Genomic DNA, 13,504 nt, shown 5'->3' on the forward strand with positions numbered 1-13,504 from the left:
TCCGAAGACTCTCTTCTATTTCAGAAGCTATTTCATATGCAGATATTGTGAGTTCTTATTTCAGTTTGCATATAGGAACCAGTACTCGCCTAGAGACTCCTGTTCCTGAATATACTAACTATTCTCTATTGCCTAAGAAACCATTACAGAGATAGATAACTGTGAGTTACCATCACTCTCTCAGAGCTGTACCTGGAACCAGGTACTCGCTCCTCGAGGGCCTAACTCTCTCCAGCTACTGAGCCTTCTTATTAATCTATGTGAGTGTATCATCTACTTCTGGTTATGTATCCAGCATTCCCTGTCTACTCACTATCTATGATTCTCTTTCTACAGCTCAGCAAACCCGGAGTTAGAAGTTCCAGGATCTGAAGGACATCAGCCCTGCCGGGCACATCAGCTCACTGCTATCACCTCTGGTGGTTCTACTACCTGTCTAATAAAGAACTATCTGTGTCTGTCTCTATACTCCAGCCTAGTCGGTGGTCCCTCTCATGATATCCTCCTGGGTGCACTGTCATCTGCCATCGGCCCAAGGATTCACCATTCTATATTATATTAGGGGGGGGGGTTTACATTCAACAACTCATAGGAGGGTCCCATGAGCCACCTCACTCACCCTCGACATGGCCAGACCTGTTCAGCGGCCAGCACACAGCCTCTTGCTCCAAATGTGTGCAGCACAACCCAAGACTTCGCCAGCCATCTCTCCTGCTGCTGTCCTATAGATGCGTGCACATATGTGCACATTATATAGGCACCGTGGTGGGAAATGCTGAGCGGTGCCCTCAGATAACATCAGGCTGACCAACCTACTTAAGCAAGGGCCTGGCATTACTACCTCTCCTTAGCAATGGGTCTCCTGCCTTAGCAGTGCATGTTGCCTTTGCGTTCCTGTATCCTGTGTTCCTGATTCTTCATCCAGTCTCGCCTCTTCAGCCTTATCTCATCCAGCCTGGCCTTGTATTGCCCATCTCGTCCAGTATCTTCCGTGAGTCCTTGTCCTGATTTCAGGATCTGACCTCTTGCCTGGACCTGACCATGATTGCTTGCTGTTGGACCTGACCACCCTTGACACTTGCCCTAACCTTGGCCCATGTACGACTCCATTAATTTGCTGCCTGCCCTGACCCCAGCGTGCCATTGGACTCTTGCTCTAGCCACTGCGTTAAAGGACCCGCCTGGAACCCAAGGGCTCAACCTGTGGGGGAGGCAGCTGGTATATTTGAAGTTCCAGTCTTTCCTTCTACAGGGCACATTCACCAGCTATCAGCGTAAATCTTGTAGGTTCACTTATGAGGCTGTGTCAACTACCCTGCAGCACAAAGGGTTCTCACCCGCATCACCCATCACAAAAGGAGGATTATGGTTTATCAGAAGTTTGCTATACCAGGTGCATTAGTGATGAAGGACCTACTTCTTTCTCTTTTGAACTAGTTAAACTTCTCATAAATTACCTGAGTGGTTTAAACAGTGTATATGTGGAAGGGTAATGTCCATTACCAGTGGCCACAAGCTGGATTATATTTGCTTGGGCCCTGAGCATGACCAAAGGAACTGTTATACTTGTGGATGGATGTCCCTGCCTTCATAATGCTCCAGGGAGCACCGTATTGAGGAGCATAAGTCTTAGGAGTCAAAGCAGATCCTCATCCCACAGTGCAGCATTGTCTGCCTTTCTGGGAAAAGAGATGAACAGTAGCTCAGCCAAGACTTCTGGAGCTGCAGGTTCAATTTCAGCCAGCTGTCCTGCATAAACACCACCCAAGACTAGAACCAACAGAACCAACATTGAAGAAACACAAGCACTTGAAGCTCAGACGCTTTGGCACCATCAGCACAAGGGTGTATCGACATTCGGTGCACTCTGCATTTAGTCACCCAGTGCAGGACTCCGGATTGCACTCAGCACATGGAGTATTAATACATTCGCATATGTTGCATAGACATGCTCAGTATATGATGCATTGAAATGATCAACCCACGGTGCATTAAAGCACTCATATGCAGCACTGGTGCAATCAATGCTAGATGCACCGAGGGCTAAGCATCACACCCTGTCTACTATTTCGAAGCATTGGTGCTCCAGTTCAGCGATGCACCCAGAACCCTGCCCTCAGATCCCAAGACAGGAGCACACAGTGCAGCGCTGATGCATTTGGCACTTCCATAGACGCATTGCTCTATATTCCTCAACAGGATCAGAATACCATCCATCAAAGCAAACCAAGACTTCCAAATCATCTAAACTTCTACTCCATCAAAGCTTCTAATTCTTCAAGGTGCTCTTCTAATACAGCTATATGATTGCCTCTACCTCCTCCAATCACTAGAGTGCTTTCCCCACCTTGCTTCATAGTGGAAGGTTTTCGTCTTGAAGCACCAAGTCCTATATATTCTGTAGTTACACTTGCTTTGGGCAGACCCCAGTCCCAGATACAGGAACCAATCCTTGTATGAGGAGAAGATGTACTACTGCCTACTACAGTACAGGTCAGAGGATGTATCAATTTTTGGATCAGATCACGACTTTGGTGGAAACTTTCTTCACCTTCTCCAAGGAGGCTGACTCTTCAACTTATAATCCAAAATCTAGCGACAGCAATCCCACCTAGCAGAACCTTTCACCTATATGGTTAAACACTTCATGAGAGCTGATACTTCTTGCTTTTTCCTCATCCCCTTGTTTGGCAGAGGAGTCTAGTTGTTGGACAGAATGGACCACTCTGCTCCACCTCACAATCTGTTGGCAGAACCTCATGACTTGCCCTCATCGTCATTGCACTCCTAGGTGAGTGACCCTGTTTTGTTTGGGTCAGACAGAGACTCTATTGGAATTCCCTCATGACCCACTGCTGGAGCCGCCAGATCATACATCGCCACCGGAGAACCTCTTGTACTAGAAGTTCATCAAGAAGATGGGAACAGCTCTCAGTGTACTTGTATGTAAGGACAAAGACCTTCATTCTGAACTGTTGAGACATCTGCAAATCCTCAATATTCCATCTGAAACAGTGTCTTTACCAGTTCATGCCATCCTCCATTACTCTTCAAATGAGAATGTGAGAAACACTTATATCTGGCATGCTCTCAGACCGATTACTCACAAATTATTTCTGTGACTACAATTTTCCAGATCTTGCTGTTTTTCTTCAAGCAATGTGGTTTTCTTGCTACCAAGTGCATTTTCCAGGTCACACATGTGAAAGTCCAATGAATCAGTCTTCTCACACTGCTTTTGAAACCGATGAAACTAACCGTGCAACCTTTTCAACTACCACTTTCAGCTGCAAATTCATAGTCTTCTACAGCTGAGCTGAAAAGTGATCCTAGCTAACGCTTTAGCAAGTCAGCAGATTTGGTAAGCAACGTATATGCCACTTTCACTGTCTGAGGATGAATCACTCCTCTGATATGAGGTCTGCTTTTCAGTGGAGGATCTTACAACAGCCTTATGTACTTTGGTGGCTTTAAGCACCCATATTTGTGTGATGGAGCATTTAGGTAGTTCGTATATTAAAGAGAAAATTTTTCCAAAATCAGTGTTAAAGGAAAAAAAAAATATTTGGATTAGGCAGAAGCCAAGCTACCTCACTGCTGCAGCTTCAGAGCATTTATGTGGTTTCCTAAGCCTCCTAAGTGTTCCTATCCTCAGATTGAGCATCCATTATGCAGGCCCTGATTTGCAAATTGCTCTTCTTTCAGCACTCAACATAGAGATCTCCCCTGGCCATACTAGGACATATGGCAGCAGCTGTCCATGTGGTTCCACTGACCTGCCTCCACATTTAGTACCTTCATTGAGGTCTGTGTTCTCAATGAGATCAGCTGACGACTGCTCTCTGGAGTAGTCCAGATTTTCCAGAAAATGGGTAAGGAGCTGAAGTTGTGGCTTAAACCCCATATCTTTCAAGAGGGAGCTTGCCTTGTCAGCTTCCTTACCAAATATTACTGACAACAGATGCCTCAACAAAGAGATGGAGCGCTCATTTCGGATTCTGTTGGACCTAGTGTACCTGGTCTCCTGTCGAAAGTCGGCTTCAGAACAACCTGTTACAAGTAATAAGGAAGGAAACAAGCAAGGGGAAACAGTATCGTGGGCCTTCTGTCAGGAAGCGCTCAGGATCTGGAATTAGACAGACAGGAATTGGGCCATCTTACAAGTGACTTCTCTCCTGGGAATTTCCAACATGCTGGCAGTTCAGCTCAGCAGAATTTTCATCCACACAAGTGATCTCTACAACAATCAGAGGCAAACAAAATCTTAAGATGGTAGGGGTCAGCCATCGGTAGACCTGTTCACAAGAAAACAACAAACCAAAACAATTCTGCTCAATTCTTCAAATGATTTCAGATTGGCTCAATAAGCTTTCCTCTTTAATTGTGGGACAAACCTCATGTATGCATTTCCGCTGTTACCACTTATTGCCAAAACAGTACAGAAAGTTCAAGACCATGCCTGAATGATCCTCATAGCTCCAGCATTGCCCAGACAAGTATGGTGTGCAAATCTTGTACAACTTTCCAGCAGTCCTTCCCATATATCTGGGAGCAGATCCTGATCTGTTAACTCAAGAGGATGGGACACTTTATCATCCTAACATCTCGGCCCTCAACCCAACAACCTGGATATTGAGCACTCTGTAATTGCTGATCTCCATTTGCCTACAGAAATTGTAGACATATTAGTCTTATCTAGAAAACTATCAACTAGAAGGAGCTATGCCTTCAAGTGGAATAGATTTTCCAAATGATGCCTGCAGAATGCATTCTATCCCTTCTCCTGCGAGTTTCAGCATCTACAGCAGTACCTTCTCCACTTTTCAAACTCAGGTCTTGCTGCTACTTCTGTATGAGTGCACCAGAGCAGCCTACCATACTCGACAGCAAATCCATCTCCACTCATCCACTAATATCTTGTTTTATGAATTGACTATGGCATATCAAACTCCCGGTCCAAAAGCCTCATGTGCCGCTGATGAATCTCCATTTGAGCCTTTGGAATCAGCTTTTCTAAAATTGTTGACTTGGAATGTGATTTTTCTTATCATAGTCACCTCTGTTAGACTCCGTGAACTCTAGACTCTTCTCCGCTATCTTCCGTATCTGCAATTCTTTCACAATAGGGTAGTTCTCCGAACTCACCCCAAGTTTTTTCCGAAAGTGGTCTCAGCTTTTCATATCAATAAAGCCATTGTACTGCCTACATTGTTTTCAAGGCCATATGCTTATGAAGGCAAAAAAGCCCTCCATACCTTGGACTGCAAATGAGTGGGTGGGAAAGACAGACACTAGAATTAACTATCTCTGGCTTGTTATTACCTCAGACACACACAAACTCTAAAGAATATATCCCTTAATTTCACCTTTCACCAAACTTTTATAAGCCCAAAAATTTCTGAAAACTATACTTACCAATCCTCTTTAACCACCTATAAATTAATCTTCACTCTGTTAATGGAAGGGTTTGAGATTTGCGCGCCGTTAGGCCACATTGTCTCTTATGATCTTAATTGTCTGAGGGTAGCAGTTGCCAAACTTACTTTATCTAATTGGTTAACTGAGTACATTCATCACTGCTACACCTTGGCAGGATTACAAATCACAAACTCAGTTAAAGCTCATCAAGTGAAAGCTATGGCTTCTTCTGTTACTCACCTTTGTAAAGTACCCATTGAAGATATTTACAATGCAACAACATAGTCTTCCTTTAATTCCTTCCGGTCCTATTACTATCTTGATAATATCTCAAAGACGGACAGTAAATTTGGACAAGGAATTTTGCACACTCTGTTCTCACTATAGTCCACTCTTCAGGGTGGAGTCCAGGTTGCTTACTAAATAAACACTCTGCTGCAACCCTCAGCTGGGACTCCCCAAATGTAATGGCTAACTTAGCCTGCTTTTTGATGGATAAAGCAAGATTGCTTTCTATAAATGGTGTTTTCCATAGATAGCAGGATGAATTAGCCATGGAATTACCTGCCCTCCTCCCTGAAGAGTCGACTGCATAGTTTTCTAGCTTTGGGACAAACTGAGGATGCTCATGAGGCAATACCTGTGCGAACTACCAAACATACTGAGTACAACTCTAAGCTCTACATCTTGGAGAGATGAGTCTGTTTGGTGCTTCTGAATGAGGTGTTTCATGTAATGGCTAATTCATTCTGCTATCTATAGAAAACATCCTTTATGGTAAGCAAACTTGCTGTATAGAGAGAAAGTGCCAGGGCAAAGAACATACCCTCTGCCTCCATCTGCTAGTAGAAGAGACAAACCACTTGTGTGGACTGGTCTGGTAAGACTCAAGGAAAGGAAACTTAGCAGGTAAGACCTAATTTCACCATAGTTAACTTAAAGTGAAATTAGATAGGGCTATACCTATAGTACCTGAATGTAATCCGATTTGATGTTGTACATAATTTTTGTACACAGGGACAGGGCAATCAGAACACTTCGATTCAGAAAAAGATTTTAAAATATAATTTATTCAGCTGTTTATAAGAAAGTCCAAGACAAGTGTTCTGGGAGATGCAATATGACTACCCTCTATTAGTAATAACTTGCATCTCAGTGAATCTCTGACATGCCCTGACTTATATAATCAAAATACAACATTCCCGAAGCTTCCAGAATGAATGACGTGACTGCCCAAAGACTTTTTTACAAAGATACCTTATGCTGTTGTCATGACAATCTATCATGTATAGGAAATGCTTGTGAGGACCTCCTCCATTCAGTTGTAAAAATCATTCATTTACTAGTCTTTCCTGAACCATCCTCCCATCATACAAGTTCCTGTATCACTCTGGCTTTGATGCACTATGTTCTTCTTTTCTTCTTTTGTTGTGTAAACAAATCGCAGTCTGGGTCTTGAATAGGAGCTAGGCTTGAATTCCATTTCTTGGCACCAGGGTTTAATTAAAAACTGTCACCTCACAGGATCTCCTTTTCAACTGATTTCTGTCCGTTGAAACCATGCATCTGCAAGACAAAAGCTTGCATCCTGGACCCAGTTTCTCTGTATTGTGAAGTAAATGTTGCCAGCAAATCTGTCTCAGAGATTTTCTGCAAGTCATGCTCAGAAAAGCACTCAAAGTTCATTCACCTCTGACAAGCCACAGTACAGCAGAGGCATCTGGGAATTTTTTGGTTGTCTGCTCGGCCTATTCTTCAATGTACACTTTGAAGTGCTGAAAACGGAATATAAAAATATACACAAATAAAGTAAATCATTTTAGAAGCATCTGAAGAAGAAATTGAGGCAAAGTATGGAAATGTAGAATAGCATCTTTTTTTATATGGATTCTATATGTTCCATTAATTATTAACTGACTCCAGACTGTCATCTTTAATATATTTCTGAACAAGATGGAGGAGGCTGGGAGCTACTTGTGAAATAATTAAGATGCATGACATCTCTTGTGGTGTTTTGTAACATTCTACTTAAACTTGTTTCTGTTTCTTCGATTTGTTTTGTGTGTCAGTTGATGTCTGTGTGCAGAAACAACATTCCTGAAGAAAGCATTCTGGATCTTAATGGAATCTGGGTCTGTAAGACCAAAGTAGCCTTGTTTTGTCTCTTAAACACATCTGCCAGTCACTATGGAATCAGAAATTATACCAGGTACTGCACCGCCTCTTCAGGCTTTTGATGCGACTTTAAAAGTGAACTCAAATAATGAGAATCCAGTTGGAAAGAAGCTAGGATCGGATGAAGCAAAATCTATAGAGTGTGACAGCAAAGCAGAAGCTGTGAGAGCTGTTTCCAAGAGGCAGTTAAAGAAACTAATGAGGCAGAAGCAATGGGAAGATCAAAGAGAGCTGCGAAAGTATGTACTTTAAAAAAGATTGGTGTTCACCAGTACATTCATCTTTGTTTTTCTTGAACAATATATATAGACTAAGGGACAGTGTTAAGATTTGAGCCAAAAAGAGTGCCAAAAGCTGCAAATTAGTTCCCTGGCACAACTTTGAAATAGTGCATCTTTGGGCCAAGTCTTTCATTTTCTCCTCCTGGAAGGAAAACTTCTTCCCGAATAATTATGCTAGCAAATATGTTTATAGAAAATGTAGTGCTGCCCAGCCTGCTGGCTACACTTGCTAGACGAAATTTTGCTATACATTCCCCTCCCTGAACATTTTACTCTTGCAGGAATTTTAGGAAATGAGAGCTTTGGACATACGATTCAGTATTTTGAAATTTTGCAAACTGACTTTGCAGGCTTTTGACCCTTATTCTGCTCTGGTTTTGCCTGATTTTTTTAGTTGACCCTTATAGTTATATGTGGAACATAAATTCAACTAACTATGCTTGAAATGTGAAGTCCCATAGAATATAAGTAATATTTGCAATCTTTTCTTTTTCTTAAATATGCATACATAAATATGCGTATTCCTTAACAGATGTGGTATCTTCAGTATGACAGTTGAATTTTCTTGATTGTTTATTCTGAATTGTAAGAAGGTATTTCTTATGATATGAAACTTCAGAGCATGGCTTCCCGAACGTATTCTGGTGAACCCATAGCCTTTTGTGTTTTCAGAATATCCACAATGAATATACATAAAATAAATTTACATACACTGACCTCGTGCCATATTCATTGTGGATATCCTGAAAACCTAACTGGCTGTGGGGTCACCTGGCCAAGTTTGGGAAGCCCTGGTTTTGAAAGAAGGTGAACATTTTGGCATCAATATGCAAGCTAATATAAAGTGTTCTAAGACCATTTTGACAAATATATGAAGACTATTGAAAAGGAAACTATATATAGCAAATTACTATCCAAGCCCTCTAGTTAACATATCTAGATGTTGTGTTGCCCAATAATATGAATGCTGCTTTTGTAGACAGTTGTGATCAACTTTTGGAACGACAGTATATAAAATACTTAAGTAAAGTTAAACCTTAAGAGGTGTACCAGCCTTATTAAGAGCTCTTTATCTTAACCAACTCAGAGAAAACACTCTTTTATGCATAATGCTAGAGACCTTAGAAAGAAAAATGTTGTTTTCTTAAATCTTTGACTTTTTCTTAGATGCTCAGAGGAATGTCTTCAGATGCCATGCTGTGAGCAAACTCCTAAAGAACACAGAAAATACTATTTTTGTACATAATACCAAAACATTAAATTGCATCAGGTAGTTCTTAAATAGGTTTTAATCCAGCTTAGAAAATAGCTTTTCTTTAATACAAAGTCCCTAAACGTAGCTATAGAACTGTATCATAGTGCTGCATATTGTTAGGGAAAAATTTTAGCATGGTTTTTATTTTTTTGAGTGAAGTTGAAAATCTGCTATGCTATGTTATATATATTTATTTGCATTTATTAATTGCTTTCCAGATAAAAATTATCAGCCAAAATGATGTGCAACAAAATCAATTTGACATAAAATTATAATAAATCATAATTAAAATAAACATAAAAATATTTCTAACATTTTCCAGTCACACCCTTTTTATATTAAAAAACAGGGTGCCTAAAAAAAACCTAAGGGGCGGATTTTCAGAGCCCTGCTCGCCTAAATCCGCCCAAAACCGGGCGGATTTAGGCGAGCAGGGCCCTGCGCGCCGGTGAGCCTATTTTACATAGGCCTACCGGCGCGCGCAGAGCCCCGGGACTCGCGTAAGTCCCGGGGTTCTCCGAGGGGGGCGTGTCAGGGGTGGGCCCGGTCGTCGTGGCGTTTAGGGGGCGTGTCAGCAGCGTTTTGGGGGCGGTCCGGGGGCGTGGCCGCGCCCTCCGTACCCGCCCCCAGGTCGCGTCCCGGCGCGCAACAGGCCCGCTGGCGCGCGGGGATTTACTTCTCCCTCCGGGAGGCGTAAATCCCCGGAGAAAGGTAAGGGGGGGGGGTGTAGACAGGGCCGGGCGGGTGGGTTAGGTAGAGGAAGGGAGGGGAAGGTGAGGGGAGGGCGTTAGAGGATTCCCTCCAAGGCCGCTCCGATTTCGGAGCGGCCTTGGAGGGAACGGGGGTAGGCTGCGCGGCTCGGCGCGCGCCGGCTATACAGAATTCATCGCCTTGCGCGCGCCGATCCAGGATTTTAGTGGATACGCGCGGCTCCGCGCGTATCTACTAAAATCCAGCGTACTTTTGCTGGCGCCTGATGCGCCAGCAAAAGTACGCCTATTCGCGTTTTTTGAATATCTACCCCTAATTGAGCTACATTTACAGCACGCTGAATCATTTAGAATGCTGACCCAGGAGTACTTTGATTTTAAGAGAAAGCAAGAAGTTCCATGCAGAACGAAGATATTTATTTTCTGGTGCATATGCATGCCTGTCCACAGAGGTACAGGGATTAAAAAAAAAATACTGCTGTCAGGATCCTCTCAGACCCTCTGAGATACTGAAAATTGGCATTGTTGGGAGACTAAACAAACAAGATATGGGGGTAGAGAGATTGTCATATGGAAGGTTAACAGTACCTGAAAGGGCCCCCTCCACCTGGGAGCCAGAGAATTCTTCCTCCAAAAACTCTCCAGAAAAACAAAATCACCTGGTTACGCACTCTCAGTAGGCACAGGGTCCACTGGAAGAAAAGATGCTCATACTTTCTCCCAGGACAAAGAGGATGGTAGTCCTCACAGATGGGTGACATCATCAGATGGAGCTCTGTCATGGAACACTTTTGTCAAAGTTTCTAGAAGTTTGACTGGCACACTGAGCATGCCCAGCATGCCACCAACCCCATGGCCACACGGGGTCCCCCTTCAGTCTCCTTTTTTCTGCGGAGCTGTTACCTCATGGTTTGTGGAGCTCTGTTTTAAAACTTTTTCCTCACAGAATAATTTGATGTTCTTTTGTCAGTTTTTCCCCGTCTTGGGGTCTCCCATCGCGAATCTATCCTCCAGTGTCTGGTAGGTGTGTGCATGGTTGCGGTCTGTTCCAGAGCGCCCACCTCGTGGGGGCCGACAGCCACCAACTGCATGCCACTCTTTTTTTCAATGGCGACCGATTTTAGGAAGTGCCCTGAGTCTCGGCCCTTCCCATGACATCTGTCTGTGTCTCAGCTGTGCTCAGATGACCCCCAAAGGCCGGCGTGCCCACCTGGACAAGATGGAGCACTTATTTGGTTCCAAGCAATTGGCTTCATCGACTCCAGTACAGAATAAGTCGAGTCATGGGGATCAATCTGCCGTGCCGCGATGATCAGGGGCAGGAGGTCTCCCCTCACCGGCATCAGGACATTCGAAGACTTCTGCATTGTCTTCCTTGGTGCCAGAGAAGAACCAGGCCAAGCACCGAGAGCGGCATCACTCTTGGCCGAACCCCCTCTGAAGAGGCCATGAGGAGAGGCCTCTTCAGAGGGGTTTGGCCTCTGTATCGCTCCATGGTGAGACCGCACCTTGAATACTATGTACAATTCTGGTCGCCGCATCTCAAAAAAGATATAATTGCGATGGAGAAGGTACAGAGAAGGGCTACCAAAATGATAAGGGAAATGGAACAGCTCCCCTATGAGGAAAGACTAACTAGGTTAGGACTTTTCAGCTTGGAGAAGAGACGGCTGAGGGGGGATATGATAGAGATGTTTAAAATCATGAGAGGTCTAGAATGGGTAGATGTGAATCGGTTATTTACTCTTTCGGATAGTAGAAAGACTAGAGGGCACTCCATGAAGTTAGCATGGGGCACATTTAAAACTAATCGGAGAAAGTTCTTTTTTACTCAACGCACAATTAAACTCTGGAATTTGTTGCCAGAGGATATGGTTAGTGCAGTTAGTATAGCTGTGTTTAAAAAAGGATTGGATAAGTTCTTGGAGGAGAAGTCCATTACCTGCTATTAAGTTTACTTAGAGAATAGCCACTGCCATTAGCAATGGTAACATGGAATAGACTTAGTTTTTGGGTACTTGCCAGGTTCTTATGGCCTGGATTGGCCACTGTTGGAAACAGGATGCTGGGCTTGATGGACCCTTGGTCTGACCCAGTATGGCATGTTCTTATGTTCCTCTGGACCCAGGAGCCCAGGGCGAGCCCCACTGATATCTGTGCCGGGTATGGGAGCCTCCGCAGACTCCCGTGGACGCTCCGGTGATGCCCAGCCTGCCTCCTACTCCAGGGTTGGTCTTCTCCACACCCTCATTCAGAGAGGAGTTGGACTGCGTGGTTCAACAGGCAGTACTAAATGCCCTTCGGGGTTTCCAGCAGCCATGGATGCTGGCCCCCATACCGGCATCGGAACTGGCGCCCTCCATGTTGGCGCCTCTGCTGGAAAGGCTGGACGTGCTGCTCCGGTGCCTTACTGACACAGCCCCTGCTGGCGGGCCCCCCTGGTGCCCTGTCCACTGGTGCCTCCCCCCATCTTGATCCCGATTCCGGGTTCCTCGGAGGAGGAAGATAAGGCTCCTCGCCTATCTCCATGGGTGGTACTGCCGATACAGGATCCTGTCCCCGGGCCATCGGACCTCCGGGTGTCCATTGCAGGTCCCAGTGCCCTTGATGCTGGCGCCACCCCTGCCAGTTCCACCTCACCGACCATCAGTGGCCGCACCCTCTACCCAGATAGTTTACTGGTGAGGAGGAAGCCCCTTATGACCCTTGGGAAGACACCTCCTCTGAGCATTCCTCTGAGGCTTCAGAGGATCTTCTGTCAGAGCCTTCTCCGCCAGTTGAGAGATGGTGCTCACCTCCGGAAGACCTATCCTTCAAGTTTTGTCCGGGCGATGGCGGAGACCATTCTCTTCCAACTTTTAGCTGAAGTGGATGCCTGCCACAAGATGTTGGAGGTCCTCCAATTTGTGGACGTTCCTAAGAAGGTGATGGCAGTCCTAGTGCTTGAGGTTCCCTTGCACTTCCTTCACTGGCTCTGGGAACACCCAGGTTCTGTGGCTCTGGTCCATAGAAAGACAGATGCCACCTATTTAGTACAACAGGCCCTAGGCTTTCAGAAGAGCTAATTGCCACACCTGTCGGTGGTAGTCGAATCAGCGCAGAAAAAGGCCAAGAGGACCTGTCCTCACTCCTCCGCCCCTCCAGGAAAGGACCATAGAGCCTTAGACGCTCTGGGTTGAAGGATTTTCCAGGGATCCATGCTTATTGCTCGTAAAGTGGCATTCCAGTTATACATGAATCAGTACAACTAGAACCTCTGGAAACAGGTCCAGGAGTTCACCGAGACCCTACCACCGCAATTTCAGGAAGGCCTAGAATCCATCCTCCAGAAAGGACTGGAAGCCGGGAAACCCCAGGTGAGAGCAACCTGTGAAGTCTTTGAGACGACGTCAAGGGTCTCAGTGGCAGGCATTATTGCCAGATGCTGGGCAACAGAAATACTATCCTCTTGCCTCCTGTGCTCATATAGCTCGGTCCACCCAAAGAGGCCACCCTCACCAAAAAAGAGCACCTAGGGCTCAGCCAGCCCCCTAGCCTAGCGCTTTGACTTGCACACAGAGCAGAAACCTATCCTCTTTGCCTGCACCATCCGACCCACCGGGGGGGTGGGGGGGGGGGTCGTCTCTGCTTATTCGTGAACAACTGGACACCAATTACCACTGACT

General features: G+C 44.9%; 1 protein-coding gene across 3 annotated transcripts in view; it reads left to right on the forward strand.

Annotated features, from left to right (window-relative positions):
• TRMT10A (tRNA methyltransferase 10A) overlaps positions 1–13,504 on the forward strand; it is a 102,180-nt gene that overhangs the window by 24,244 nt on the left and 64,432 nt on the right. For 2 of the 3 annotated variants that reach the window (XM_029597290.1, XM_029597281.1), the window contains exon 2: positions 7,488–7,627. In XM_029597290.1, the coding sequence (XP_029453150.1) occupies positions 7,491–7,627 (137 nt within the window). In that variant the 5' untranslated portion in view covers positions 7,488–7,490. Of the gene's footprint in view, positions 1–7,487; positions 7,833–13,504 lie in introns of those variants that run through there. The other variant, XM_029597272.1, reaches the window with a different exon arrangement.

The sequence above is a fragment of the Rhinatrema bivittatum genome, chromosome 1, assembly GCF_901001135.1.
Source record: "Rhinatrema bivittatum chromosome 1, aRhiBiv1.1, whole genome shotgun sequence".
Taxonomy (NCBI): domain Eukaryota; kingdom Metazoa; phylum Chordata; class Amphibia; order Gymnophiona; family Rhinatrematidae; genus Rhinatrema; species Rhinatrema bivittatum.